The sequence below is a fragment of the Dendropsophus ebraccatus genome, chromosome 11 (genome assembly GCF_027789765.1).
Source record: "Dendropsophus ebraccatus isolate aDenEbr1 chromosome 11, aDenEbr1.pat, whole genome shotgun sequence".
In the NCBI taxonomy this organism is placed as follows: domain Eukaryota; kingdom Metazoa; phylum Chordata; class Amphibia; order Anura; family Hylidae; genus Dendropsophus; species Dendropsophus ebraccatus.
This window is the reverse complement of record NC_091464.1, coordinates 38,489,795-38,515,157: the sequence shown is the minus strand read 5'-3', so window position 1 is coordinate 38,515,157 and position 25,363 is coordinate 38,489,795. Positions and strand designations below refer to the sequence as shown.

Sequence of the window (25,363 nt, the reverse complement as noted above, 5' to 3'; positions counted from 1 at the left end):
AATAATAGTGTCATGTCGCTGTTACCATATAGTGCATTACGTAGACACAGGAACCCCCCAAACGTTACCATATTGCATTCTTATTTGCGATTTCACCAATTTATATCTTCATAAATAATATATTTGGAATTCCATCATACATGTTATGGTAAAATGAATGACGCCATTACACAGTACAACTATTCCTGTAAAAAACAAGCACTTACATGGCTTGTAGATAGAAAACTGAGAGTGCTAGAGCTCTTAGAAGGGGAGGAGGGAAAAACGGAAACACTAAGATCAAAATTTGCGCGGTCCACTGGGTCATTTTGGGCCTGGTCCTCAAAGGGTTAAGAAGCACTTTAATTTTTGTTTATGTGTAGCATAGGCTATCACTAGAGAATGGAGTGCCTTGTGTATACCTATTTGATCTAATCTGACATTTATTGGTTATCTGCCATCTTGATTCCTTCTTACCCCAGATATACGTCTCCACCTGCAGCTTACATTTCCCATGATGCCTCTCCAGAGATGGTGGGAAGGCTCTCATCACATACTTATCAATCTAAATGATAATCCAGTTACATAGAACTTATGTTCTGAGTATTGATAGAAGATGCAGCTTTATGGCTATGTTCCCACATTTTTCCTGTCCGTTTTTAAAAGAATGAAAAAGACACCTGTCATGTCGCAGTTTGGCAACCCATTAGTGCAGGGGTGGGGAACCTTTTCCCTGTCAAGGGCCATTCGGACATGTATATCATTTGAGGGCTGCATACTGTGCGCGGCAGTTTGTAGCATGTGTTGGCAGCCACCGGGGCAAGGCAAAGTATTGTTCCCCTAATGCCCCTGTTATTGTAGTTAACCCTCTGTGATGCTCCTAGTACCTAATGTGAATCCTTAGTGATGCCCAGTAGCCAGGGTTAACCTCAAGTGATGCCCTGATAGCTGTTGGTAACCCTTATTGATGCCCCTGGTAGTCCTAACTAGCTTCCAGGGATGCCCCTGGTAGCTGACGTTAACCTCCATTGATGGCCCTGGTAGCTGATGTTAATCCCCATTGATGCCCCTGGTAGCTGATGTTGATCCCCATTGATGCCCCTGGTAGCTGATGTTAACCCCCAGTGATGCCCCTGATAGCTGATGTTAACCCCCCAGTGATGTCCCTGGTAGTCTATTTAACCCACAGTGATGTCCCTGGTAGTCTAGTTAACCCCCCAGTGATGTCCCTGGCAGTCTAGTTAACCCCCCAGTGATGTCCCTGGTAGTCTAGTTAACCCCCCAGTGATGTCCCTGGTAGTCTAGTTAACCCCCCCAGTGATGTCCCTGGCAGTCTAGTTAACCCCCCAGTGATGTCCCTGGTAGTCTAGTTAACCCCCCTAGTGATGTCCCTGGTAGTCTAGTTAACCCCCCAGTGATGTCCCTGGTAGTCTAGTTAACCCCCCAGTGATGTCCCTGGTAGTCTAGTTGACCCCAAGTGTCTGTAACAAATAATAAAATAAACATCCCACTTCCTCCGCTCACAGGTGCTCTTCTCTCTCTTCTTTAGTCTGTAGCGGTCTCCGGCAGGCGGCGCGCGATGAGATGACATCATTGTGCGTGGCCCGCAGAAGAAAGAAGATGTGTGCTGCTCTGGTGGGGAAGAAGCCTGTGTGCACAGCATCCGCCTGTATCTGGCGGCAGTCGCATTCACAGACACAGGAGGATGCTCTTGCTTCACCAGAGCGGTGCACATCACAAGAGAGACGCGGGCCTCATCGGGATGTCTCAGGGGCCGGAGGTTCTCCACCCCTGCATTAGTGCAATGAGGGCTTGTTGGCACATTATTCTAGTTTAGGTGGGCTGTTTGCCCTTTGGGTGCGTCTTTCATTGAAAAGTCCATTAAATTTGAATGTACCATTGACCGGCTGAGTGTCGTGACGTGTCAATGCTGGAGGTCCCGAGGCCGGTCCTGACGCTCACGATGGGCACAGGGAGAGGTAAGTTCATACTCCTGATCAAATTCCACCCTGCCCATTTCCCTTTAGCCAGTGGTCCTCCCTGTAGTCTACAAAATGTTTAAAAATATTAAGGTTGCTGCTTCAAAAATTACTTTTTGTAGTTACCTTTAGGTCACCCTTCTCAATTTAAGGGTACAAACACACACACCGTATACGCAGTGTATTTTCTGCTGAGATACGCAGCAGATACGCATCAGATTAGATCTAAATAACTGAACACAGCATCAAATCTGCACCATCGGATCTGCTGCGTATACAGTGTGTGTGTTTGTACCCTAAAAGGCGAATACCAAAAAACCTCTCTGGAAAACCCCCACAGTTCGTCACTTTACCTTGTTGTCATATCTACCGAGTGTTCTTTGGCAACTGTCATGCTCTCTCAGCTGTGTATGTTACATAATATTTTTATTGCGTGCACAATATGCTATCAATTTTGCACATGTCAGATAGAAGATATTCAAGAAACCAGAAGATCTGTTTTATAGACCTTGAATTGGATTTTGTGCCAATAATAGCGGAGATAACTTTTCATATTTTCGATTGAGGAAAAGTAACAAGTTATATAAATTATTTGTCGTTGATTATGTTAAAGTTGTGATCATTCCCTGAAACAAGATCTCAAAAAAACAATGCTTCATTGATCATCGCCATCAATTTAATGTGTAAAAAGATAGAAAATACGTCTAGGCCCAGATGACATTTATTTTAGAAGAAATTAGAAACTAGTCAACCAGTGAAGGAGATGAGATTGTAGGATGCAATTTACTGATAAACATCGAACGATCTATATCTGGCGGTGCCCTTACGAAAACCCACTGTACCTGATTAGAATAGCCGGCTTGTATAATTAAGAAACGTTTTCCCTGAGGGTCCAGAATTTTAAGGTCTTTTGTATCCAGAAAGTGTCATTTCAGAAAGCACAATATGACAATATGGTTGTGATGTGCAGTTACTGCGAGCCTCCTGGATAAAAAGATAATACATTTATTTGTTAAAAAGAACCTGTTAGCAGAGTGATGTAGGCCATTTAATATCCATCCTATACATGGGCATAATATGGGTGTCTGTCCTGAAAACATGACCTGTTGGTGAGGCCTGAGGACTGGAATTGAGAAGCACTGCTCTAGAGAGCCTCATACACATTATACCGATGCCTGAACCCACAGTGGACGACGCCTATGGCTGTGGATAAGATATATGGGGACCTTTGGTTAAAGAGTGTTGCCTTCATCTCTTTCCCTGCTGCAAGCATGCCTCCTGACTAGCGGTTTAAAACTCTTAGGCCTTATAATCACGTTCCTTAAATATAGACAGTGTGCTACAGGATGGAGTTTGGAGCTCCTGGCATCATCATTTAATATGATGCTGGGAGATCCAAAGCTGTTTAAATATTTGCACTAGTGATGACATAGCAGTAAATAGGCTTCTAGAGCAAAATCGAGAGCATACATAAGGCAAGCATTAACTGTTTATTTTGTTAACTATATATGCCATTGCAGGTACACTTTTAAGTGTAATGCCTTATGCCTCATAACTGTTGTTACAGTCATTGAATTAGTTATTGTCTAAACAATAGTGTACTTTAACGTGTACCTGTTGTTATAAAAAAAAACTTTTGACATGTCATAGAGACATGTCAAAAGTTTTGATTGGTCCGACTCTGAGTGCTCAGAAGATGTATTGCAACACATTCACTCTCCGCTCTGAATTTTAAAAAAAGAGTCAGACTCTGCATACAAATCTCCCCATCGGTACGGGTCTGAGCACTCAGACCCGGACTGATCAAAACATTTGACATGTCTCTTTTTTATAGGTACACTTTCAATCTACAGCTATTAATTACTCTATTGTATCTACCTTCAATATCCATATATAGTTCATAGATAATATAGTGGATTAACCTCTATTAACCATTAAATGTAATATTTTGCTGTTTGTTTTTTCTAAAGGTGGAGGAAGGGTGGTGGGAAGGAATACTCAATGGAAAGACTGGCATGTTCCCTTCCAATTTTATTAAAGAGCTTGTGACTGAAACTGAAATTGGAGGAAATTTTGAAGAACACCAGATAAAGCAAGGTGAGAAAATAATGTAGAAGTAGAACATACCTATTGAGTTTGTTATAACTTGTAAGAAGGTATCCGGTTTCTAAAACAGCAGCAATTATTCACTTTATGGTTTTTCAACATGGAGGAGTGGAGGTTATCCGTTTTATACAATAATGTTTTTAAATTGCATCCACAGCAGGATAACAGAGGACCTGTGGTTAATATAACACTTTATGCCACTTTGTGGCCATCCAATACTACAGTGGCGTAGGTACCATGGAGGCAGACCCCGCAACCGCTGGGGAGCCTGGGCGCCTGTTGAAATGCAGTCTGCGTCGATGAAAGTTATGGCTTATGGCACACACTGGCAGGGCTCCCTGACAGTCTTTCTTGTGGCTGGAGGCAGCATCGTACCTCCAGCCACAAGAGCCCTCTCAAGCACATACTCACTTGACCCGGTGCAGTCTATCTGCGTTCCGTTCTCCCAGCTCCCCAGTGCGGCAGTGACATCACCGGGGATGTGGGAGAACATTTTGCTATTTATCTGATTATCTGCATTTTTCCCTGAACAGTCAGGTGGGCATAAACTTTATTTCCAAAAGAGGTGTGAATGTTAGGTTCAGGACATACAGTATATCTGGCTCATATACCCCTGAGCCATTCAGCTACGCGTAGCTGAATGCAAATAAAGAACTTCTTTTCACCAGAACGTGGAGTCAGTGTCTGGTAACATTGAGAAAACCCAGTGATCCAGACATTAGACTCCTGGTCCAGACGGACTGTGCAAGGGAAGCCATCGCTTTTATCACTTTTTCTTTGTGCTAACCTTGCTTATGGAACTCCTGGCTGAGTTACCGGAAGGTGGGGGGCTGCAATCCCACTGCAATTTCAAGCTCTGAATAGTGTTGTGCCTAATTTAGTACGACCACATCAGGTGAGGGTGCATACTGTGTACTTGTGTTTGTGGCTCCCTCAGAGTTAATTTTCCTGCACATGCTGCGCTTATTGCTTTTTAATTTCATATATTATTAAAACAATGAAAATGTTATTGAAAAGTAATAGTCGCACTTCGCAATAGTTCTAAGAAGGTCCTTTGTTGCATTAAAATGTAATGGATATAATGTTCTCACGTAGGCTGCCCGTTCAATGAGTAGGAGTTGTCTGACTCACTAGGCCATCAGGTGGATGGTTTGTAAGCTAAACTAAAACAAGAGGACTGAGCAGAGATCTATCAGTCTTAACTATATTGTTAGAATTGTCTGCACATTACTATTATTTCATGTGTGTAATATCCATGTCCAGAAGATGTCAGGGTTTCATGGCTGACTCCACTGATATCCACATTTCTGTTTCTTATATAGATAAGATAAACTTATGGTGTCAGTTTGTACTTGGTACTTGTAGTTCTCCACCATACTGTCTGTGTATTTCAGACAAAATAAATATCAGCTCCTAAATCCAGTCAGTGACTGTTGCTTATTCTCTGTTGGAATCAAATGCTCCTTGGTTGGTTGTTTGCACAATAGAACAAGTCCCAGGATTGTTAGGAAGCCTCCTTAAACAGATTAGGAGGCCATGCTATACTTCAAAGAAATAAGATACAAATTTTAAAAAATGGACTTAGTACCAAGTAGTCTATCAATATATAGGTTTGTTTTCAGTCTATGTTTAGCAATCTCTGCCTACAATAAGCACAAGGAAAGCTCCCATTGTATGCAGTAAACATCTGTAGACCTCCGGAGGTCCATCGACTGTCATGTTGTTCTCTATGTGGGTGATATACATTGTGATTTGCTGTATGGTATAGTGAGACAAACAGTGTTATTCCATTCAGATGCATATACAGTGGTACCTCGGTTTAAGAGTAACTTGGATTAAGAGCGTTTTGCAAGAAAAGCTCACCCTTTTTCAAAAATTGTGACTTGGTTTAAGAGCATTGCTCTGGTTTAAGAGCTCCCTGTACTGGGTGGGACGGGGAGTGGGGGAGGGGCATGGTTTGCATAGCAGGGTCTACAGCACTGTATTCCGACCCAAGAACTCTCCCTCACCTTCCAAATCATAGCAGATCCACTTTAGGCAGGGGCTTGCTTCAGGGGACAGAACTGTGGGGGTAATCTCTTCATAGTTGTAACCCCTCTCTTCCCGGACAGAGAGTGCTGCATGTATGTGCCCACATATGTCCTGCTCATTCCTTCATGCTCCCTGCAGTCTCTGTCAGCCCTTGTGTTTCCCATCCTCTCAATTACTGCTATAATGTGCCTGCACTTACACTCAGCCATTCACACTGCTGTATAGAGAGGTTTCTGTCACTGTGCTCCTGCACAGCTCTGTGATTCTCACTTCCTGATTGGTCCATGCTGAACACCCCCCTCCTTTCCCACTGCTGTCCACACAGACCTCTGACAACAGTCCTGCTGCTCTATTCTAGCCTGTTGTACTACGCTACTGCATTATGAGAATCTGAATTCACATCAGGAGCATTTACAAATACAATAAACATAAGTATGGCTATCAGACTGTGGTAAAGGAGTTTAACAAGAGATCACACCAGGGACCCCCAAAAGCAAACACAGCTATGCAAACAGCTATTATACGATAGTTTTGTAAAATTATTCCCACATGATTTAGTTTAGATTACAGTAAAAACCTAATTCTCACAGATGACCAACTTCCCCAACAATCAAGGCCTTAAATTCTACAAAAAGCTTCAGCCATACACCATTACCCAATGGCTACGGCTTTTTAGGGGTTATCCAGCGTTAGAAAAACATGGCCACTTTCTTCCAGAGACAGCACCATTCAGGTGTGGTTTGCAATTAAGCTCCATTCACTTCAATGGAACGGAGTTGGGAAACTCCACCCAAACTGGAAACAAGAGAGGGGCTGTCTCTGGAAGAAAGTGGCCATGGTTTTCTAACGTTGGCCTTTAAGGCCTACTATGGTCTTTCTCTTGGTCTTCCCTGGCCCCATATCTAAAATCAAAAGGACCTCATGAGTATATACTTGTTGCTAGCATCATTGACCAATTTTGGCACTAACTCCTTTTTCAAGCTTGAAAAACAGACATAAAATCTCACATAAAGAAAGTCTAGCAATGCAGGACTCTATTTACATAAGATTTTATGTTAATTTTTATGTGATATGTTATGTCTGTGTTTCCACCATGAATAGCACTTCTGTTTTTTACCAAAAAGCATTGCCTGCCTTTTACGTAAATAAATGATCAGTTATGACCACAACCTCCTGCTACTTTGATCAGTATTGCGAGGTCCCAGTATACCACTAGTCTTTTCCCTTCTTTTTCATTACTACTTATGATCCAATTTTTCTCCTAAACAGGCCACAATTAGTATACAGGGCTATCTATATCTATGATAAATTCCTACAAAAATTGATAGCTCACAACAGGGTATAATGAACAATAAAAACTTTATTGAAAATTAATGGCATACATAAAAACACATATCTATAAAAATCAAAGATGATAGTATTAACAGATTTGCACAGATGGCATAGGTGGGCCACAGAGATCACCAGGACATGGTATAACAATTTAAGGAAGCATATTGAAAGTACTCTAGCAGCCAAGAAACAAAGAAATTAGTAAAGTGCACAGTGCTGCAGGACTAAGTGTCCAGTATATTCAATAGTATAGCAGCAACAAGGGTATAAACTAAAGTGCACAGTGCTAGACGAATGTTGTATACAAAGTCTCTACTAGATAGGCAGCTATAATAGTTGTAAACATATAAGATAGTAGGAACAGTGCCTGGCCAGCTTCCGAACTAGTAACATGCAAAAGTGCAGGGTATACCTCAGATCCGGTGACTGCGTGGTCCTCCTCCTCCCCCAACGCACGTTTCGCACAAGCTTGATCACGGGGTGATCAAGCTTACTCGAAACGTGCGTTGGAAAGGAGGAGGACCACGCAGTCACCGGATCTGAGGCTCATTTAAGAGTCTTGAAACACAGGACTAGTCAGATATCCCTTCGGGAAGGGCCCAGCCAAGGGGTGGCTTCTGTAGGAAAACCACCAAAACCACCATATTAAGGCCAGGTATCCATCCACAGACAGCTGTTTCGGGATGTTTCCCCTCATCAGTGTGGAGAAGAATTCTGGCTAGGTAGGACCAATGTCTAGTAGAGGCATACAGCAAACAGATCACTGATCTCCACGTATTCTCTCTTTTTTGCATATTCTTGTTTCCCAGGGAGCAATGCACCTAGGATTTCACTGTATTGAGTGCTTTAACCAGCAGCTGACAGTGTTATCTTTGGCTGGTCTCACTAAGATTAGTGATCTGTTTCCTGTATTACTCACTAAATGGACAGGCATTGTTTTACTAAATACTAATAACTGTTGTCATCCAAAACTATTAATGTAATAAGTATTTTACCCATGTATAGAATGGCACTGGCGCGGGGATGCTAGTGGCGCGGTCCACTTTTTGAACCGCGGCCCGGTTCTAATGGAACTTCTTCATAGAGGGGAGGCGAAACAATAAGAATGAATGTTATACCATTGGGAAAAGAAGTATTTACTAAAACAGGCATGTCAGGAGTGAAGACAGGTCCTCTTTAGTCTAGTTTCTCAATGACAGGAGGAAACATAAGGAAAATGTGTCCTCTTCATTGAGATGTTGTTTCAATTGTTCGTCAACCAGCAGAGCCAGTGATCTTATCCAATACTTCTTACCATTGATACACCATATTACCCAAATATACCATAATATAGAATTCTTCTTTCAAAACTTCCTGATGATATTCACCTACGCTCCGTATTTTGTGTTCATAGAAACCCTTTATAATAACAACAACTATCATTTTGAAGTAGTTAGAAGAGGAAACATAAGGTCTCCTTGAAAGCCTTTGCTCGGATGCCACTATTTGTCCTATAAAGAAAGCGATGGTAGAAAGCCATTTAATTGGCCCATTACCTGTTGCCTACCAAATGTCCTTTTAAGACACCATTATGTCTATTTACGAGGAGTTTATGACTTTACTACAATTTGCGAATACAAGTTACAGTGCCTATTGCTGCTATTGACAATGCTTTGAGCCCCTACCCAGTATAATAAATGGTTGTATTAGTTTGATTTCTTGTTTAGTTGTTTAGTTGTTTAGTTTGATTTTAGCCTACAGTGTCAAGTAGAGGTGAGAAAAACTGAATATTTCTTCTAGTTTCTTAGCTTGTCACTAGAGATGAGCGAAGCTACAGTAAGTTGGAACCCTGAACACTCATAGTTTGACTCCCGGTGGCTGGAGAATATTGATGCGGCCCTATGGCTTTATCCATGTTTCTAGGCAGCCCTAGAGCTGCATCCATCTTCTCCGGCCACCGGGAGTCAAATGCCAAGTGTACGGGGGTTTCGCGAACCCAAACTTACTGTAATTTTGCTCATCTCTAGTGGCAATAATACAAAGTAATTATTATAGACTAGAAGAAACTAAAAATGAAGGGAACTAAATATGAAGTTATTATTGTTTTGGATGGCATAATCTTTATAGTTGCAGATACACAAATTGAAAATTAAAAATTAAAATTAAAAAACTAAAAATTATTTTGAAATGTAATATTATGGTATTTAATGGAGTCGTAAAGTATGTAAGTAATGAAGAAGCTGAGTACCTGGAGGTGGGTGGAGGCTGGTAGAATTTTTAGCCAATTTTAGGCAATCGTAGTACAACGCTAGAGCAGAGATCGCAGGTGATTACAGATTTGGGGGATCAGAGGTTGTGTAAACGTTGCGATGATTCCGGAAAATATCTGGTCCATAGGATAAAGCTTGTTAGCATTTTCACATACAGTATTTGTGATTTCCCCCCCCCCCCCCCCCCCCCCCCCCCAAATACAAAATCTCATTTACAAGATGCACCGTGAAGAATAAACAGCTACCTCCTTATTTATTTATTTCTTTTTACAAATTAGACCAAGTTGTCATAGCAATTATATTCTCTTCCTGGCAGGATTTAAAGACACTGCCGGCTCCGAGAGTGATGGGGGCGACTCCAAGTCAGAAGGGACTAATGGAACAAGTGGAGCAGAAAACCAGGCAAAAAAGATCAGGGGATTTGGCTTTGGGGATATTTTCAAAGACAAACCAATTAAACTGAGACCAAGGTCAATGGAAGTGGAAAATGACATTGCTGCAGTAGAAAAGGTAAGTTATGTGTCTGTATGCTGTACATATATTATTGCACCATTGTCTGGTTTTACAAGGCGAGAAAAGCCATGGACAGCTTGCACTGTATAGAACTGACATTGATATCACATACAGACACATGTAAGCCTGGTTTCCTTCATTGAATCTTTTTTATTTACATATTTCATGGCTGATAACTGGATAGTCTATGGGGTGTGACTGCCAGATGTATATGAATTTAATAATGGTCTTCTGCTTCTTGCCTTAATATTGTTATCGTAGTAGTCACCGCTAGCAGAGGTTACGCTCCAACCTGCAGATCTTTGTTGATGGCTCTACCCTATATGAGCTGTGAGATATAACTATAGATATACAGCTGTTATTGGAGCCAATAAAAATTCTACTGTCCATACAGCAGTGAATGACAATGAATAGATGCATATTTACTTTTAGTCGTCTGCATGGTATCAGCATGTTCCACAGAGATGTACACATATAATAATCGTGTTCCTGTCCCAGCGGTGTTTTCTTCCTTCCTTACACACTAGGGCTATAAATAAGAATGTGTGAAACGTGTACATCACATGTGTGGTATCAATTACATAGCAAGGTTTAACAATAAATGAGTCACTTACCCTGTTCTCGAAAGCTTTTAAAACATATTATTTCTTATTATAGTTTTCTGTGCTACTGCACACTATCTTTCTTTCATACTGACTGTGGTTCTCCTCCAAAAAGAAGAGGTGCACATCTGTATGTGTTACTTAGGTTTTAAAGTTTTTTATATGAATAGACTGGCGCCGATGTGGGGATGCCGGTGCCATGGTACTTTTTTTGAGCTGCGGTCCGATTCCGGTGCATGGCGCCGTTCTGAAGTACTGGAGGCAGGCCTGCCCACCCCTGGTGGGCCAAAAACCCCTCCCCTCTGTGACTCGGCTCCATTAAAATAAATGGAGTCGCGTCACAGAGGGGAGGGGTTTCGTCACACTGGGGGTAAACGGGCCCGCAACCCGCGCTTCAGGCTGGGCTGGTGCCTGTGAATAGAACGGCACCGTGCACGGGAACCGGGCCGCACTTCAAAAAGAAAGGACCGCAGCATCGGCTTTCCTGCGGTGGCACCAGTCTATTCATATGAAAATCCTAAAGTGATGTACCTAGTGGTACATTTGCTTTAAAACCAAAGTACCACATACAGATGTGCACCTCTTCTTTTTGAAGGAGAATTTTACTCTAGTATGAGAATGTTACCTTAATGCATTTTCCTTGCCATGGACACTTTATATCTAGCTGAAAGGAGAAGTCTGGTGAAAATTTTTATTAAAGTATTGTACTGCCCCCTAAAAGTTATACAAATACCCAATATACACTTATTACAGGAAATGCTTATAAAGTGCTTTTTTTCCTGCACTTACTACTGCATCAAGGCTTTACTTCATGGATAACATGGTGATATCACTTCCTGGATAAAATGGTGATGTCACGACCCGACTCCCAGAGCTGTCCGGGCTGTGGTTGCTGGAGAGGATGATGGCAGGGGGACACTGAGGGACACAGGGCACTGGAGGGACACTGAGCATCCCTCTGCCATCATCCTCTCCAGCAGCCACAGTCCACACAGCTCTGGGAGTCGGGGCGTGACATCACCATGTTATCCAGGAAGTGACATCACCATGTTATCCAGGAAGTGAAGCCTTGATGCAGTAGTAAGTGCAGGGAAAAAGCACTTTATAAGCATTTCCCGTAATAAGTGTATATTGGTGATCCTCCCCGCAGCCCAGCCGCCAAAGACCCCACACCCCGCCACCCCCCGCGCGCTCACCCACTCGTTGCAGCCGCGTGGAATAGCGGTCGCAGCAAGTGGGGTACGAGGAGCAAACGAGCGCTGATATCGGCTGATAATCGTTTTGTGTAATAGGGCCTTAAAGTGATCGCTAATTGTTCGCTGTAATTCCACAAATGTTATCTGTAATTCCACATTTGTTCACTAATCGTTCAGTGTAATTCCAAATTGTTCCTTCTCTTGTTGGGATCAGATGGAGTAAACGATCATAGTAATAACTGTAGTAATGTAGTAATGATTGTAACTAACGACTATCGTTCTGTGTAATATGGTGAACGATTTCAGGTTAACGATAAACAATCTTGTTTGTAATCGTTAAATATCTCTTTGTCTAATAGGACCCTAACTTTTTAAGCTAAACTGCCATTTGGGCACATAAGGGCAGTGTCGGACTGGCCCACCAGAGGACCGGAGGATCCTCCAGTGGGCCCATAGCTTTAAAACCTACACAAACGCTGACTGACATGTCATTTTTCACTGGTTCTTCATTGGTGGGCCCCCAGGATCATTTCCTCTGGTGAGCCCCAGATACCCCAGTCCGACACTACATAAAGGGTGGTAGTGTTTTGGGGCTTATAATAATTGTATACAGCATTTGTCATTAGTTTCCCTTCTGTATGCCTCATCTTTAATTTTCACTTGTTCTGGAGCTTAGAAGGTTGAGGCTAGCTTCTATGATGTCTGCCATATACTGCACCTGCATCTCTATAGCACACCCTGAGAAAAATACAAGACAATGGATTTCTACTACTAGTTGATTCATCAGCAAAATCTATGTAGAATGATGGTTATTATATACTGGCAGTGGTCTATACTATATCATAAAACAATATGAGGGACATTTACTAAGGAGTCTAATAAGTGCAACTATTGTAATGGGGATTGGTGTATACTTTGTTCTAATATCTTGTGACTGATTTATTAAAATGTAGCACTTCCATAGTAAATGTATCTAAATAAAAAGGCGCAAAAAAATTGAAAAAATTGCGCAGTTTTATTCACCTGGTTCTGACCAGACATAAGCTTGCGCCTGTTTATGCCACTTTTTAAAAAGTTGCAAATGATAAATTGGGCTCTAATCCCGCATTATGGAAACTTTTGGGTGAATACTTTAAACAGGCAGATTAAAAAAAAAGTTGCATCTAAAAATATTCACCTGTCGAATACTGGTTCATTAGAACTTAGACCAAAAATGGGTGAAAAATGCAATTATTCACCAAAAATTAGGCACAAACCCCTTGATAAATGTCCCCCTATGTCTCCATTTGCATACAACACAAGAATTTCCATACTTGCCCTACTTAGGGGTTATGTGCACTCTGTGGTTTATTGAGTAAAGCTCCAGGAAATGTACAAATCATTTCTTTTCCACGTTCCAATAGATAATTGTTTGTCTCCTTCTCCACCCTGTGATCTACAGTGAATTGATCTCCATTGTGACTTTAAAGAAACCACCTGTCATACTAAATGATTTACACGGCCACTTTTATTCTGTCTGGGAAACCTAGATCAATAGAAAAGGAGAATAATTGACATTGTGCACCCTGTTGTATTGATATTGTGTATAAGAAGTCGGTGGCTTTTTAGGTTAAGACAAAGCACCACTTTTATTGTTTCCTGTTTGATACTTTGGTGGTGTTTTTTTCTTTTAACATTTCATTTTTGTTTTTACTTGTTTTAAGATCAAACTTATTTGTTACTCCAGGCAATCTTTTACTCTTTGGATTCCCTTGAAGGGATTGTCCAGACGCACACAGTTTTTTAAAACATAGCTGGAGGTTGTTGTAAAAAAAAATGGTTGCCTCTGTTAAATGTATTGTATAAAGTCAATGTGCATATAGACAGGGACGGATTATGGTTGTTGAACACATTAGGAGAAAAAATATGGTGGGGGGGGGCCCCAATAATTTTGTAGGATGTAGTATTCGCAACCTCTGCTCTGTGAATGTTTTTAAAGGAGAACTCCGGGCTGGGGTGATTTTTAGCAGAGTGCTGGGGAGGGGGAGAATGAAAGAAATAACATGCTCTCACTTTCCCCGCTTCAGTGCTGGTGCCGGTATCCCGCAGCTCTGGTCCCCCAGTCCTGGATTCTTCTTGGTCTTAGTCGGGACCTGAGACATGACGCCTTGTGCCGCTCAGCAAGTCAGTGGCCGAGGCAGGGCCCCGCTACAGCCTCTGAGTGGCTAACTTATATTTCCCCTATTGGCGGTTCATATTCATTTAGTCACTTAAATTGGAACTTTGGAGAACTTTTTTTCCCCCAAATCAGTTGGTACTAGAAAGTTATGCAGACTTGTATTTAAAAATCTTAAAGGGGTACTCCAGCGAAACAATTTTTTTTCAAATCAACTGGTGTCAGATGGTGCCAGTAATTTTGTAATTTTCAGCTGATGTATGTCCTGCAGGAAGTATTGTATATTTTCCAGTCTGACTCAATGCTTTCTGCTGCCGCCTTTTTTTTGCCGGAGTACCCCTTTAACTGGGGTTTATAACCATAAAATTTTTAACCATAAGATTTTATTTTTGCTACAAGCGGGTGAGTGCCACATTTACTCTTTCAAGCTGCTGTGTTATGCCCATAAAAGTCTGAGCTATCCCATATTATGCTTTATATAACTGTCCTCTCCTGCTGACATGGGCAGAGGTGGCAGCAGAGAGCAGTATGTCAGACCAGAAAGAGTACAACACTTCCTCCAGGTCATACAGCAGTTGAAAAGTACTAGAGGGCTCAAGAATTTGAGATGATAAGCCATTTACAGATCTCTCTCTGACACCTGTTGATTTAAAAACATATTTTTTTCTTCGAAGTCTCTATCTACCCAGCTGAGTGAATTAGTGCTAAAAGCAATAGTGTGTTAGCTTTCCCTAAATAAAAGGTGGAAAAAAGAGCTTAAAATATACTTTCATACCATGAAATTGACTTCTGCTAACTTCAGTTATATGTGAAGTTCCTCTAACAAGGTGATTTGACGTAGGAGTACGGTATGTGAGAATAGGTTGGGAAATTCCAGGACAGATGGTAGATTATGAGGCTTCAGAAATGATTCACTTACCTCCTTCACTTCATATACGTAACACATTTACAGAATACATCAGAGAAACAAGAACTGGATGATTTATTCACTTAGCTCTTATCATTTATTATTACTATGGCATTAAGATTACCTGAATATGTCTGTCCTGTGCTCCATAACCCATAATGCAGGTCTCAGTGGTGCAGTGCCCAGTAGCTGATGGTGGGTGCAGCAGGGTGACAATTTTGGTTGGAGGTTTTACTCCTGTTTTGTTCTTCTGTGATTATTTTATGTTGTTTTGCGTTTAGGAGAATAATAAATTGAGCAAGTCAAACATTTACATTATGGCCCATTAACCTTTACATAGTTACTAAGGTTAAAAAAAGACGAGAGTCCATCAAGTTCAGCCTATGGGCACTGTATTGATCCAGAGGAAGGCAAAAACCCTTATGAGGCAGAGGCCAATTGCCCCATCGAAGGAAGAAAAATTCCTTCCCAACTCCAAAATGGCAATCAGAATAAATCCCTGAATCCGCGTCCTATCACATGAAATCTAGTGCCCATAACTTGTTTAATGAATCAGCCATGACAACTGTCTATTCATATTTGTACATTGTGATTAGATCGCCCCTAAAATGTTTTTTTTTTTTTGCCTAAACTAAATAGCCCCAAGCTTGATAACCTGTTTTGGTACTGTAACCCACCTATTCCCTTAATGACCTTTTGTTGCCATCCACTGCACCCGCTCCAGTTCAGCTGTGTCCTTCTTATATATCGGTGCCCAAAACTGTACACAGTATTCCATATGTGCTCTGACCAGTGATTATACATTTATCCACATTAAACTTAATTTGCCATTTCCCCGCCCAAGCCTCCAGCTTCTCCAAATCTCTCGGTAATATGATATTATCTTTCTCTGTGATGATTACTTTGCCAAGTTTAGTATCATCTGGAATGGAGATTCTACTCTGTAGCCCTTCTACAAGGTCATTAATAAACATATTAAAAAGAAGTGGACGCGATACTGAGCCCTGCATTACCCCACTAGTAACTGTGACCCAATCCGAATATGTTCCATCAATGACCACCCTCTGATTCCTATCTCTCAGCCAGTTACTTAGCCATTTACTTATTTTCCCCTAGTCCCAGCATCCTCATTTTATAGACCAACATTTTATGTGGCACAGTATCAAATGCCTTTGAAAAGTCCAGATACACAACGTCCTCATCCTCCCCTAGGTCCAGTCTGTAACTGACCACCTCCTTTAGCTCTTCCCCTGTTATGTGCCATGTGCTGTGATTCCTAGTACAGATATCTTTTATGGGACACCACATATAACATTGTAAGGGAATACTTGAGAGTATTAATATGCAGGGTTACATGTATCATACTGTATACACCAGTCATTTCTTAGAGGGGTTTTCCACTTATACATAAAGCATTATTAGTTTTAGTTCCTCGCCACTTTTCACCAGATCTCTTATTTTGTCAGTGAAAGGAAAATTATTATTTTTTAAATCCAATGCCCAAAACCTGTACTGAACAAGTCCTACATACACACACACACACATGCCATTTTTATTTAATGTATCAATATACTGTGGATACCAGGGCAGGATAGAGTCATGGTAAGGCCAGAGGAAGCTGGTCAAGTTCTTGCGAAACAGGCTCTAGCCCACCTTGTCAGCCAAATCGTTTTGCTTGATCCAGAACTCGCATTTTCTTGGAACGAAATAAAGAAGTTTTCTACTAATTCTACTGGTGAGTGCTGCATTGCATCTTTTTCATTCTTATTGCACTAGAGTCATTGTGCACCTATGTAACACTTAAAGAGAACTGGTTAGGGTGAACATGTTGCTAATTATTCTGATTGCCATTGGAGTCGGGAAGGAATTTTCTCCCTGTGATGGGGCAAATGTCATCTGCCTCATAGGGGTTTTTTGCCTTCCCCTGGATTAACACTATAGGGTTTCCCTAGGTTGAACCTGATGGACTCTTGTCTTCTTTCAACCTTATTAACTATGTTACTATGAATATTTATGGTTCAGGGAAGAAAGAGAGTGCTGCACCTCACACCTATGGCTGATACTAGTGCCCCTAGGCTAAATAAAAAACACATCAGAATTTTGTGTATGAATTGATCAAGCCATACTGCCCCATGTACCTCGTGCCGGTATCTGATACACATGGGTCCCTACACTAAGTCCACACCGTGCCAGTCAGTGGCCACCAACCCCGCAGGCGTGCACAGCCAGGGAACGGGGGCCATGGGACGGCCCTGCGACCCCCATGCCACAGGACCAGACCCAAAAACACCACACAAGAACCCGGCCAGCACCGTCGGCGGAAAAGGTCGCCCCCAAACAGCACAAGTCTGGATGAGGTATTGCGCATACCATAGCTGCTGCAGACAAAATGGGAAAAGACAGGAGGGATTAAAACCATGTGCACTCAGGTGTCTCCTGCTGATTGCGGTCATGTGGGTCTCACTATGAATATTTATGCCATGGTGAAAAAATGTTCTGAAAGCAGCATGACATTAAAATAAGCACAGTAGAAGGCGGATAGTTCACTAAAGCAAACTTTGTGGCATATGTAGACTCTAACCACAGCTACACATCGCCCACATCTCAGGGGAGCGGGTCTCAATGCAGCCCACCTGACCGTTGTAGATTCACAGTTGTAGGCTTTGTTCACAGATAGTGTTTTGTGTTTTTTTTTCTTTCAACCATAGCCAGAGGTAGATTCAACTGGAAAGAGGAGTATCAGTGTCTGCTTATGTTATTTATTTCTCAGTCCTGAATACAATACCATTTGTGGCATTCTAATTTACATTATAACAATTTTATTATAACATTTTATTATAACAAAATTACAACAAGGGTTTATGTGAGGGCAAACATTTAAAAAAAATGTCTGGCAGTGTTATAACAAATAGCCATATGGCCCTGTCCCTTAGCTGCTTTTCCAATGCTTCAGGTCCTGACAATTTTTTCCTGGTTCCTGTTGACCCTACAGAAACTGCCCTATTCAGCCATTCACCAGCAGACGGTACAACACTGCGACCAGTCATTGGCCGAGCATGGCAGTTCCTGTGGGGTCATGGGGGTGGCATCAGAAAAATCAGGAAGAGAGGAGACCTGGAGTGTCGAAACACCATTTACAGTGGCTCAGGGGAGATGTGTGACGCTTTTTATACCATTACATCCATATATATGTATTTTTTTTAAATCAAAAGACCGTCCATATTACAATTCCTGAATGTGAGAACACACCCTGCAGGATCTAATATGGAGTCAAAATTCAAATTGAGGGCCAAAAACACACTCAATTTAGAAAAACACAAAATCACCTCCCAAAACTGAAAAGTAATATTTGACCTAATTAATCTGAATTTATATCAGTCATAATCACATTTTAATGAATTGCCTTAAATATTGGAATGTTTCTGAAATCCCATGCAGCCTAATAATCTCATGTTAATAGAACTGCAGGATGCTCAATTAGACGATGTGCTGTAATGAACGTTCTCTTCTAAAATACCCAAAGGACCTTCCATCTATTTTATGCTGTCATAGTTGTCTGCTATGGAAAGGTTCACATCAGAGCTTACAAGCTATTTTCAGGCAAGGGAATAATGTGAAAATTTATTTTAAATACATTTACAAAAAGCAGTACATATACATTCTCTTTAATATCCTGTAAGTGGGTCAATCTATTTAGAAGTACATAATGGGAAAATTTCCCCAGAAAAAAATGAAAATGCACAAGGTGAATTGATCTTGTTGAAAGGGGTATCCAGGGGCGGGCTGGGCCGGGGGGCAGGGTGGCATCTGCCCCCCGGGCCGGCCTTCGCCAGTACAATACAGGGCCACGCTGAGGCTGCTTACCGCCCCAGCGCTCTCCTCTCTGCCTGTGCTGCAGGGCCGGTCTGTGATGCCAGTGGCAGCTGAAGCTGCTCCCCGCCCCCGTTAAGCCCCGCCCCCTGTGTACCGTCCCATGTTCCTCCTCGCCCGGGACTTCCTGTATTACACAGTGTGGAGAGGAGGAGGCTGGGCTGGCTGCTAACCTCCAGCTACACAGCGTCCTCCAGCTACAGGCTCCTGCTCCCTGACCATCCCCCTCGTGTCCTGCTCTGTGCTCAGCAGCTATAAATGCAGGTACTTTGGGTTGTAGATAGGAGGGAGGTCGGGACAGAGAGGAGAGGGCTGTCTGCTTAGCTGGGCTGACAGAGGCAAACACACACACACTAGCATCTGTTCCCCCAACCCCTTGTAGCTGCTGCCCTTAACCCCCTATAGCTGCACCCTCTTCCACAGGCTGCATTGCCCCTCTGCACCTGTAGTTCATATGTACCTCCTAAGGCTGCTGTGTGAGCCTTCCCCCAGACTGCAGCCCCTTCAAGCTGCTGTGCCCCTCCCCCCCTTTCAGGCTGCTGTGCCCCCCCTTCAGGCTGCTGTGCCCCCCCTTCAGGCTGCTTTGCCCCCCCCCCTTCAGGCTGCTTTGCCCCCCCCCCCACACACACACACACACACTTCAGACTGCTGTGCCCCCACACACAGAATGATACACACTCAGAGAACAATATACGGTCATACAGAACCATACAGAACAAAACGCACCCATACAGAACAACACGCACCCATACAGAACAACACGCACCCATACAGAACAATATACACCCATACAGAACAACACGCACCCATACAGAACAATATACACCCATACAGAACAATATGCACCCATACAGAACAATACGCACCCATACAGAACAATACACACCCATACAGAACAATACACACCCATATAGAACAATACACACCCATACAGAACAATACACACCCATACAGAACAATATACACCCATACAGAACAATATACACCCATACACTACAATATACACCCATACAGAACCATACAGTGCAATATACACCCATACAGAACAATATACACCCATAGAGAACAATACGCACCCATACAGAACAATACGCACCCATACAGAACAATACGCACCCATACAGAATATACACCCATACAGTGCAATATACACCCATACAGAACAGTACACACTCATACAGAACAATATACACCCATACAGAATACGCACTCATACAGAACAATACGCACCCATACAGAACAATATACCCCCATACAGAACAATATACACCCATACAGAACCATACAGTGCAATATACACCCATACAGAACAGTACACACTCATACAGAACAATATACACCCATACAGAACAATACGCACCCATACAGAACAATATACACCCATACAGAACCATACAGTGCAATATACACCCATACAGAACAAAACGCACTCATACAGAACAATATACACCCATACAGAACAATATACACCCATACAGAACAATACGCACCCATACAGAACAATACGCACCCATACAGAACAATACACACCCATACAGAACAATATACACCCATACAGAACAATACACACTCATACAGAACAATACACACTCATACAGAACAATATACACCCATACAGAACCGTACAGTACAATATACACCCATACAGAACAATATACACCCATACAGAACAATACACACATTTTGTTGGGTATTTTGGAGCATATTGTATAGTAGTCAGTATGTTGGAGGTCACCCAGCTTTCCCAATATCTTTCACTCAGTATAATATGGTCACCCAGCTTTCCCACCATTTTATACTCAGTATATTATGTTTACCCAGCTTTCCCACCATTTTATACTCAGTATATTATGGTCACCCAGCTTTCCCATCATCTTATACTCAGTGGCTGGTAGCTTCCGGGAGCTGCATAGTATATCTATACTGTGCAGCTGAAAACCATATCATCACAATTGTGCTAATTGGTTCCCTTTAAGGAGCACTCCAGCCCTTACCTATTATTACCCTCCCCACATCAGTGCAGGGATGGTAGATGGCACCCCGGGCCTGTACTTCTGCCAGCGGCGATGTTCCAACAGTTTGGATAACGTCTCCTTCCCTTCTGGTCATTTGTGACGGAATTCCTACTGCTCTGTGTGAAGGGGCCAGAAGTCACCTTGTCAATGTAAGTCTATGGGATGGTTCCGTGTCAGTGCTGAGCCGTCCCATATACTTATACAGTAAAGAGATCCCCGACCCCGTCACAGCGAGCAGTAGGAATTCCCTGTTTACAAATGACTGGAAGGGCTGAATGTGTTATCCGAAGTGTGAGAACATTGCCGCTGGAGGAAGTATTGGAGTGGGTGGCATCTACCTTCCCTGCACTGATGTGGGGAGCGTAATAAGTGAGGGCCTAGAGTGGTCCTTGAAGGATGGGCCGCTAGCCGGCTACTCATGGGCCAGTGCTGTGTGCTTGCCCCCCAGGCTAAAATTTGCCAGCCAGCCCCTGGGGGTATCCCCATGTCATCTAACATAGTTGAAAATGAAAAGTTGCCTCCTACTCCTGATATACCTGCCCCCCCCCCCCCCCCAATTATTGACAACTTGACAACTTGTTCTCTAGATTACAGGCCACCGTTCTGCTTTTAAAGCAGTGGTCTGCCTGATGTATTCCAGACTGGGACTGACTGTGGAAGCACAATTGCTTCGTTGTGCTTCATAGTGTTAGAGCAATAAGCCCCATAAGCCAAATCAGTGGTGATGTTTACATGTTGGTGCCGTTTACCGTTGGTGTGTGGGGATCTTGTGGGGAGGGACAAATTTAGTTTATAAATAAGAGAGGTTAAATGGGTCCTTTGGCACTTTAAAGTGACACTGTCACCCCCTTTTTGCATTATGAATTCTCTACACAGGTGTAAAGGGTAAATTTAGCAGTTTTCATACCTTATGGTGCTTGTTCCAGTGAAAAGTGATCTTTTGTCATCTGCGGATTGTGCTATGTGGGCGGGGCTTCACGGGCAAAACATGACTTAGCCCTGCCCACAATGCCACCATTGCCCCACCCCGGTGACATCATTGGTGCATAGACCCGCCCCCTCAGCGGCCATTGGTGTGGGCTGATCTAGATCAAGTGGGGCCTAGACCTTTAGGCTGCCCTTCCAATGGTTGTTGAGGGGTAGGGCCTATGCACTGATGACACCACGGGGACGGGCCAACTGTGGCATTGTGGGCGGGGCCAAGTGGTGCTTCAGCCATGAAGCCTCACCCCCACAATCCGCGGATGATAAAAGATCACTTTATACTTGAAAAAGCACCATGACGTATGATATAAAACAAGGTATGAAAGCTGCAAAATTTACCCTTTACACCTGTGTAGAGAAGTCATAATGCAAAAACGACAGTGTCACTTTAAGGGGCGACAGTGTCACTTTAAGGCTATGTTCCCACTTTGTAAAAATACTGGACAGCTGCTATATTACTCCATATGACGGCCATATATCATGTTCATGATCATTATTTGTGGCCATCATTATCAGTAAACATCCGTCTTTTAATGACAGCAGTCCAGAAAGACGACCGTCATTTTTACATAGTGGCAACATAGCCTAAAACTTTTTATGTAAACCATATTAAACATCTAATTCATACCTCACCAAGGTCCCCCGGTGTCCTCCTGTGGTGTCTCTGGCTTCCCCTACTGACGCAGCTGAACAAGCTGGTCTCGGCAGTGAAAGCCCGCTCGGCCTAATCTCAGACTGAGAAGAGACAGCTAGTCTCAGAAGTGGCGGTGGCAATAGTCAGCAAAGGGGGCCAGAAACACCACAGCAAAACACAGGGGGAGTGTGGCAAGAATAGGATGTTTGATATGTTTATAAGCGCAGCATTATACAAAAAAAATTGCCAGTACTCCTTTAAGCACATATCATTGGGGTGAGAGTTGGAGAGTCTAAGTTCAAGACAGCTTTTAAATCACATCTGTCGAGGTACACAGAAGAGACACCATTTCTAAGTTGCAAGTATCTAAATATTTGACTCTAAAATTTCCTTTATCTCTTACTCAGCAGTCTCTCCAGAGAAGTTTTAGGCCCTATATTGTTTGGGGTAGGCGAGAACTAGCTAGGTAACTACCTATAGATGACACTACAGGGGAAAAAAAAAACATTCTGGAGGAATTTGGTTTTCTAGCATGTAGCATAGTGCCTAGAATATATTGTAGGTCAACTAACTGTGTGATTCCAGATGTTACTCATTTGGCCCTTTTAAAGCAATAAGTCAGCTGCAGTTGGCTTCCAAACTGCTGACCCTGTTAGATTGCTGTTAGAGTAAGGAGGCATGTGGTTTTCATATATCTGGCTGTACTTCCAGAAGATAGAAACATATTATTATTCTCTGGTGCTAAGCATCAAAGAGACATTCCCAAACTCCTGAAGTGCTGAAGGCTGTAATGTCTCCTCGCTGCCCCTCCCATCCCTATCCCTACTTGATTGACAGCTGGAAGCTGGGCCCTGTTTCCAAATCTCCTACCCACACAAAATCTGTATGCACAGCCCAGGAACATGAAGCCGAACCCTCAAACAGGAAAAGGGTTGGGGGGGGGGGGGGGGGAGGGGACATTCTAGCCATCAGCACTTTAGCAGCTTGAAAACACCATTTTGGCACCAATACAAACATTTTTCTGCGTTATAGATGCACAGAAACTTATGCAAGGTGCCATAATACCTGACTTTCAATGTGAATTGCAGCTAAGAGACTACCTTTAACATAGGACTGCATGAAAAGATGTAGGGCCTTACTGACGCCATGCAGATGTGGTCAGTATTTTGCTTTTTTTTTTTTTTTTTTTTAAGTTAAAAAGAAAAATGGATCCTAAACTTTTTTTTTTTTTTTATTTACACCGAATTTTGTTTTAAGAATACAGATACAAAATACTGACTAAATTTGCTTACTGAATTCCCCACTGCTGCAGTTTTGCCATTTAATAGTCTCCCCTGTTAATCACTCCTTCCAGGTTCATGTGCTGTGTCCTCCCAGTAGGAATTTGTTTGTGAATATTTAGAAAGTGTAAGGTCCTAAAGAGCTGAAACCAGTCTAAAACTTTCTAAAGGGTCTAAATTACGTATGAGTCAAATTTTGTGCAGATTGGTCCAGTTTTTTGGCCATGCATAAAAAGAGGGACAACATAATCTCATTTTTATAATTATTACATTACTACGGTTTCAGACCCTGGGGAGAACCCTGGGGGTTATCCAGTGCTACAAAAACATGGCCACTTTCTTTCAGAGACAACATGAATCTTGTCTCCAATTCAGGTGCGGTTTGCAATTGAGCTCCATTCACTTGAATGGAACTGAGCAGCAAAACCCCACCCAAGCTGGAGACAAGAGTGGTGCTGTCTCTGGAAGAAAGTGGCCATGTTTTTGTAGAGCTTTAACCTGCAATTCTTCAGCTTGTCATAGCGATTGGTCGGCATCTCCCTGCTTAAGCTGAGGATTGCTGGAGTCAGAGCTCTCAGACCCTGACTGACCCTAACTTTTGACATGTCCTTACTTTCATTTAGAAAAACTTATGACATGACAAAAGCCGTTGTTGCTGATCTCAATGAAGTGCTTCATTTGATCAGTGCTCCGCCCATCAAGCCCGCAGCCTGGCAGGGCTGATGAGAGAAGCGCTGATCAGACAAGTTCTTCACTTTGTTGAGAACAACAATTCGCTCATCTCTAGTATTAGTAATGTAAATATCTACCGTTCTTTTGATTCTTGCCCCCTATTCAAAGACACTATCTTTATTACAGCTGCCTGCATGCCCCCCATTACAGGATGTAAGCAGTAGCGGACTATAATAGGTCCGTTTTGGGCGGTAGCCCGGGGCCCTGAGCTCCTGGGGGGCCCATGGTCACCCAAACAGAACTATACTTCAGTGGAGTATTGTCTCCTGGCTAAAGTTCTGCTATTACTTGAAAAAAAAAATCACTGCTTTTTTACCACAATTTTGCACAAATCAGTGCAAAACTGCAGCCAGCAGCCATACTGAATAATATGTGACTATGATGTCACCACAGGTCCTAAACAGTCTACACTATGGAGGAGCAATACTAAAGATATAGTTACAGTGGGGTAGGGAGGCCCGGGCTTTCTGAACAGCCCGGGGCCTATGGTAAAGTTAATCCGCCCCTGGATGTAAGGTAGTGCTGTAGTTATTCACTGTCTTTAGAATCAACACACATTTACTAAGGAAACATTGCTCTGCTGTTTTCACTCACTGGATATACTACTGTCTGCTGCCCAATGTGCAAAGCCTGATCCTCCTGGAGGAGAGCAGGAAGCAGTACAGATAAGAGATGTGTAAGGTGTGGCAGGAAGGGGAGATGGGAGATCATTTGTCATGCGTGAACTTGTTGAACGTTCCGATTCGGCCAAATCCAAACGCTCAGCATTTGACTCCCAGTGTTTGGAGAAGTTGGATGC

At 42.6% G+C, this 25,363-nt stretch overlaps 1 protein-coding gene across 1 annotated transcript in view; it reads left to right on the top strand.

Moving 5' to 3' along the window:
• Window positions 1-25,363, top strand: part of SH3KBP1 (SH3 domain containing kinase binding protein 1) — a 249,651-nt gene that overhangs the window by 138,523 nt on the left and 85,765 nt on the right. Inside the window, exons 5-6 of the mRNA XM_069946144.1 lie at window positions 3,929-4,055; window positions 9,993-10,186. Coding sequence (XP_069802245.1) covers window positions 3,929-4,055; window positions 9,993-10,186 — 321 coding nt within the window. The remainder of the gene's footprint in view (window positions 1-3,928; window positions 4,056-9,992; window positions 10,187-25,363) is intronic.